This window comes from Convolutriloba macropyga, chromosome 2 (genome assembly GCF_964194025.1).
Source record: "Convolutriloba macropyga chromosome 2, txConMacr16.3, whole genome shotgun sequence".
In the NCBI taxonomy this organism is placed as follows: domain Eukaryota; kingdom Metazoa; phylum Xenacoelomorpha; order Acoela; family Convolutidae; genus Convolutriloba; species Convolutriloba macropyga.
The window spans coordinates 3,639,539-3,646,659 of record NC_134469.1 but is presented as its reverse complement, the minus strand read 5'-3'; the positions used below and the strand labels follow the sequence as shown (position 1 = coordinate 3,646,659).

At 40.2% G+C, this 7,121-nt stretch overlaps 1 protein-coding gene across 1 annotated transcript; it reads left to right on the top strand.

The window, feature by feature from the left end:
- Positions 1-541: 541 nt before the first annotated feature.
- On the top strand, positions 542-4,723 carry LOC142355767 (zinc finger SWIM domain-containing protein 5-like). The gene has a single exon (XM_075407832.1). The coding sequence runs from the start codon at positions 571-573 to the stop codon at positions 3,922-3,924; it is 3,354 nt and encodes a 1,117-aa protein (XP_075263947.1). The 5' UTR covers positions 542-570; the 3' UTR covers positions 3,925-4,723.
- Positions 4,724-7,121: the final 2,398 nt, after the last annotated feature.

The window sequence follows — 7,121 nt, the reverse complement described above, 5'->3', positions numbered from 1 at the left end:
CTACTACTACTACTACTACTACTACTACTACTACTACTACTACTACTACTACTACTACTACTACTACTACTACTACTACTACTACTACTACTACTACTACTACTACTACTACTACTACTACTACTACTACTACTACTACTACTACTACTACTACTACTACTACTACTACTACTACTACTACTACTACTACTACTACTACTACTACTACTACTACTACTACTACTACTACTACTACTACTACTACTACTACTGCAACAAGGAAAAAGGTCTGAAGTTTTTTTCTAAACCATCCCTTGGTTAATTGTGTATTTATATAATAATCAGTCATTCAGCAAAAATACCGTAGTTTGCAGCGATATTTGTCTTGTGTTCAAGTATTTACGTCTTAAATTCTTGCTTGAGTACTTGGTAAAGTAATTTGGGCAACTTTTCGTATGAAACGATTGAAAATTTCAGCCGCTATTCATTGGGAGAACTGGCCTGCTGACTGAATTTCCACAGAGTGAAAAACATCCACTCACTTTTTGATTTATTTATAGGTCAATATGACATATTAATAATACGTAAAATATGTCTCGAGATGACGCGGGAGGTAGTTCAGGTCACTCGTCGCAGCGCAGAGTCAAGCGGAAAATTAAATCGCCACAGAAACCTCCCGAAGCTAAAAAGTCATGTTCCCAATATACGTGCAGATCTCTGCTAGACTTGTGCGCAGAGGTGGTTGCAGTCAGCATTCCATTTCAAACAGTTGAGGACAGATTTTCTCCAGTTCCCGAAGCGGTGCAGCTGCGAATCATCTATTGGTCATTCCCGAGAAACGAGGATGAAATTCGGATGTATTCATCTATCTCCTCGATTGGTGCTAATAACGACACAATGAAGTATACGAGTGCGTTCTCAACTTCAGTCGAAAATAGCTCAGGTCCTAAGCAGCAATTCAATCGTGCAGTTCGACTCCTAAACGAGGGAAATGTACGAGAGGCGCTTCAAATTGGATTCCATCTAAGTGGAAACATAAACTGCCCTAATACGAAACCAAGTGCTTCCGATTTTGACTTTCTTAACGACGAAAAGCAATACAAAGTGTCAATCAACTTCGACAGATGTAAAATCACATCAGTGTCCTGCACGTGCGATAACAAAGACATATTCTGGTGTCCGCACGTGGTTGCCTTAGCTTTGTTCCGGATCCGGTGCCCTAATGAAGTCAAGTACCGTCTTCCAATTTCTGAATCTCTTTGTCAAATGACCAAGGACCAGCTTCAGAAGCTTTGCATGTATACCATAGCCGCTCATCATAGGGATATTTTGCCAACATGCCAGCAGATTGTGGATTCACTTCTAAGCCCGAGTTCCAAAATCAGTGTTCTAGCTGGCTACCCTGACCCTACGGCCGGTGCATGTAAGGATGATGAAAATTGCTACTTCATTGACGAGAGTCAGGTTCAGGAACAAGTTCGGTTCTATCTTTCACAAGGTGGCTATTACAACTCAGCGAAACAACTTAAGTGCATGTTCTCCAAAATCAAAGAGATGCTTAAAGCACGCGACACGAATGGGCCACGTATGCTAAAACTAATAACACTGGAGTTCATGGCCGATCCAAAGCTAAAAATTTGGCATACCCAAGGAAGTGCAATGACCGAGAAATCCAGAATTCTTTGGGACACACTGGGGTACATGTGGCTTATGGTTGTGTTTAACCCTTTATGCCCGACCGCCCTCAGAAATGACTGGAAGGGATCTCTGCTAGAGTGGCATTCAAAGCCAGAATGTCCTCTCGAAAACCCCGATCTCCCAAATTTGGATTCCCTCGCTGAAGATAAGCGAACTGTTTTCAGCAGAGCTTTGGATACTTACTCTTTCTCGTGGGATGAATCGCCTCTACAGTCACTGCTTAGAAAACAACGAAGAGCTAGCAGTTCTGGTAATTCAGCTGGAAAATCGACAGACTTACGCTATTGGGACGAAGATATCGCTATTGCTACTTGCCGCGTGGACACACTTCGATGTAACGGATTTGAAAACGAGTCTTTAGTTCTTGCCCTTGCAGTAATCCGAAGTCTGAGGAGACGTCTGCGAAAAAAGGTTAACAAGTCACGCAGAAGTGATGAACCTATCCTCGACTCGGCAGAGTCCTGGGTTGGGAATCCTTCCGAACCCATTTTGGCTCTGGTCGATCTACTTCTGGAAGTTAGCGAAGACAGTTCCGCATCTCCTGCCAAATTTGTTCACATTCCAATTCCAGACGGATTGAGTCCTCGATCTGCCACTGAGGAGGACTCCTACCTTTGTCTGGCATTCGAAGTTGCAATTCTTGGACTGAGCCAGCATCGATTGCTCCCTGCTGGTTTATACGCTCAGGAACGGCTTTGCAGAGCCGAAGAGATGATAATTTCAAAACTTTCCAACGTCAATATGGACAGCAGAATTGTGCGAACTTTAGTTACGGTTTCGAAAGCCTTGATGAAAGGATTTAATAATGGACTCGCTTTGCAAGTACACGCTGAAAGCGTTCCTATGCAAATTTTGTGTAAGTATTTGTTCGAAATGTTGGTTCATGTTGAAAGGGAGTTAGCGTTTGATATCGGAGTCCTAGGGCTCAGACTTCCGGTGACTGACAATAACCAATCGACTGATGATACTGAAAGTTTAATGTTCAATGCGGAGAACACACGATGGTACACACTCGGAAATTTTCAGTCTCGTCAAGTGGAGCTCGCTCTTGCAATGTTCATAGGAGCTAACGATAACATGCCTTTCATCAAGAAAGTTTTAGACGCCGTCCAATGTCATCTCAAAAGTGCTTCTCATTTATTTTCCCTCGCTCAGGACATTCACAAGAAGGCTACAAGTGGGACTATTGAGAGTGACTGTAAAAAGACACTGTTGAACGTGGCATTTGAACTTGGTCTTCAGTTGTTGAGAATTACTTTAAGAGCGGCGACTTGGCGTCGAAGTGAAATGGTAGCGTGGCAGATCAAATGTGCAATGGACGTTGGTGCTGGAGCGTTGATTTCTATGATGCAATCTTGGTCTAATTTCTTAACTCCAAAAGAAGCTACGAACAATCTTTCTTCAACAGTTATGAACAGAGATACGCCGATGAGACTGCAGCTAAATTTCACTCAAATTCAGGAACTGAAAAACTGCACCCGAACTTTAGTCTTGCAGTGTACGAGAAAAGACCCGGCTAATTGTGCAGTATATGCCCTCACGTTTTGCGAAAATGACAGGCAAGCTTTTGAAGCGGCCTACAGTATCATTCTCGAAGCATCGCCAAATACTTTGCCAGCTAATCAGCTGTTCACAATTGCCCGTTTCCTAGAGCAAAGAATGCACAGGTACAGGGCTTTCAAACTGTCCAACCTTGCGTTGAAGAGACTCAAAATTGGAGCTAGCCAAGAAACCCACCAATCTGTCAATGATGTTCACTGGGCAGTGGCTATTAGTTTCCAGCTTGGCCGAACTGAAATAGTCACAACTTTGAGACAAGTTATTAGCAGTGTACAGTGCGCAAATGTGCTCTCAGACATTCTGCGACGTTGCACGATGTCGGCTCCGAATGTTCTGGAGAGCTCAAAGCGATCTGGATCCAAGTCGCCAGGTGGCGGGTCATCAAGTCGCTTTCTCGCAATCAATCAAAGTCCGCTAAATGAGCTGTTAGAAGCTACGCTGAATGCTTACCTCTCAGGAATCACGTCAAGATTGCAACATATTAGTCCCAGACACTACACGGATTTCTTGACCTTGCTCCACAAGGCACGTCATACGTTTAACTTAGCCCCGAATGGACGTCAGAGGTTCGCCCAGTTAATGGAAAATTTGATGACGTCACATAAGGGTAAAAAGAAGTTGATGCAGCTTATCAGACAGACATTCCCGACGTTTGCCATTGACGGGCCTACTACCTCCCGAGTGTAATTGATAGTTTGTTGCGCAGTTATGGCTAGTTCTGACTTATTACAGGCATAACTGAATTTTTTGCTCTGTAGTAGTTGTAAATAGATTTGCGGGCGCTCTTTCCTTTCGATCCTGGTAGAACTAGACTGAGAATACTGTCTATTAATGACATATTCATCACTGTAGATTGCTCAGTCATGATCGAGGCATTCCTAATCTTTTCCTTAGCTGTACAACTCGTTATCAAGGTGATAAACAACGTCAAGGGAGTGTACTGTTCTACAAAGGGAAAGGGAAAAGTATCAGCACTTTTTGTGAGTTTATAATCCCCATTTCCAAAGCGAGGGTGATTCGTTTTTCCTGACTAATGCCGTGGTGTGCTAACGCTAATTTTCAGCAATGTTCCTACTACCCTTCTGGTCTTCCGTTCTCAGATACCTTCTGAATAGGTGCTTCACTCTCTAAGCCAATCGTGCCAACATTGCGTCTTTTCCTTGATAGCACCCCAACCCCCGCCCTCACAGGTTAGTGGCCATATAACGTAAAGCCCCCTCCTCATCATGATAAACATGCAGCAACGGGGGCCGTAGTTTCGGCGTGGGGGCTATAATTGGAAAGACCTCGAACATCAACAACTAAACATTCTCTGTGAAATATTGCGGATCTTTTCCGTCGTTTGTACCCATCCTACCGCACCTGAGAAATGTACATAAAACACCAGTTTAGCCTGCTAATATTAAAATAACACGAATTTTGCAAAATGTAGAATTTTGCCCCACCCTCGGTGTCTGTATTACCACCAGTTACAACTATATTGCTTTTTAATACGTAAAAAATGACACGTGCATGTGAAACGGAGCATTAAAATTGAAATATCCCCCCTAAGCTGGGTGGGGGGGGGGGGGGTAGTGGTATGTGGTATTTATAGTAGGGAATAGTCATAAGACGTGTTCTAGAGCTTACCTTTATTAGGGTACTTCCTGAACTGTCTTATGGTTGTCTCAAGAATAAGAGATAATCTTAAGGCTTACCTGACTAACTAAAGTTCTATTCCTCTAGTCTGTTACTCTTCTATCTGAGCTTCAGTAGACGGTGCACGGGCCCCAATGCTACGGTCTAACGTTTATCTCAATACAAAACAAGAGCGGAGTAGAGAGAGAGAAATATACTTTATTATTATATCAGGATGGTAACTGGTACTGACTAAATTACTTTCTCTTCTGCCGAGAGAGGGTAGATGGGTAAACACATAGAGGGAAAGGAGGATAAAATAATATATCATTTTTATCCAATCAGGAAAGAGTATTTCAGTCTTTTCTGAATAAAGTCTTTCTAATATTAAATATTCCTTTTTGGAAGTCATGTCTGACTCCATCTTTCCGGGGTTTAGAGTTGTTTTGAAAGTCTTCCGGTCGAATATAGTAGAATATAGTTTATTAATTTCTCTGTAATCTCTCTGAAGGATTTTCTTTCTTTTTGGTTGTGTTGCTTGAAGACCGGCTCGTCTGTGAGTCGATTCCGAAACATCGGTTACCCAAAGAGCAAAGAGTGAACATCAACAACCACAAAAGTATCTATTCCACCACCACACTATCCAGTGGGCGGAGATCCTTCTGGGTAGGCCCGTCGTTGATGTTGTAGGCGTCCTGATGTCCGGCGTCGACTTACCTGACTTACCTGGTTTGCTTGGTTTGTTAGGTGTTAGTTGTTAAGAATCGTTTTTAGATTCACTACATGTTCTAATACGTAGTATCCCTTCCGGTTGGGAAGAAAATTTAGATCTGTATGTTATGTTTTGATTATGTTAAGTGTTATTGAACAAAGTTATAGTTTTGAAGGTGACATAAAAGAGAGTATGTCAACGAAATGGCGAATATCGTGTTTGTTTTTAGTGACATGTGATTTGTCGGCCATGCTGATTGGTAATGTTGTTATAGAAATTGAACATGTATCAATTAATGCTCCTGTTTGAAATCATGAGTTATTGAATGGTATTAGTTCTTACAATTGTTTTGTCATACTTCTACAATTGCCCTGTTGTGAGTTGTTACTGAGGAAACATTTTCCGTATCTGTAAGATTTGAAAATGCGGCTTATCGTTTTGTTATATTTTTACATTTACCTGCCAGTCTCTTATGAATTTTTTAAAGGCTTACAGATCTCGCTTATAGTAGTTTGTAATGGGTATGCACACGGATGACAAGTTCCTAGTCCCAATCAACAGTTATTTCTTCAACTGCATAAATTAAATTAATGTCTCTGTGTGCGCGCTTACGATCCAAGGATCAATGTTTCCCGAGATCTGAATACTGTTTTCTATGTGAATTGTTACAATGATATCGTATTGTTAGTTGTTACTATAGTTAACGTCGTATAGTATAGTTACGTCGTATAGTAGCTATCTGAATTACATATAGTTCATGTATTTTGTTTTGTTACTTGTAAAAACTTGCATGTGAAAATTTCGATTGGAATTAAAATTCTGTTCTCTTTTGTTTTTAATCTGACTGTTTCGTATGTGTTACTCTATTTTAAAGTTATAGTTTGTCATAAACAATAAATTTGTAATGTACCTTGTGTATGGTAGATTGGAAATTGTATTAAAGAATTCGATATGTTATAATCTGTTTTATGAGAAAATGTCATGTCCTATAGTATTGTGTTACTTACAGTGTTGTTAACATGGCTTATGAGTCATTTATTAAAATGTTATGCACATTATTCATGCTTATTATTCATGTTCTGTTTTTATTCATTATCTGCCTATTTGCTTTATTTACAAAATTGCATGTATGTTGCATATAACTAACTATGGGGAAATCTTTGCATATTTACATATACAGTATTATAAAGTAGGTTAAGTTTGTATCTAAAAAAATAAAAACTTGTTTTTGGCTTTAAACTTTTTATTTCAAACTGGTGAACATTAAGTATGAGAGATGTATATGGAAAATAACATAAGAGGATAGGTATGTTCCATAGTCAGGGGTAAAATCCATAATCATGAATTTACAAATTGATTTAAATATTTGGAAGAATGTGTTTGAAATGATAAAGATTTACAAACATATGCAAAGATTACAAACATGGTTTGGCGATATTACAGTTTGTTCGTGGCAAAAGTTTGTTTAGTTTGTTCGTTAATTACCGAGACGTTGAATTGTTACTTGTTACAATGTGCGTTACTATAGCTTCTCCGTTTGTTTCGGGTGATTACT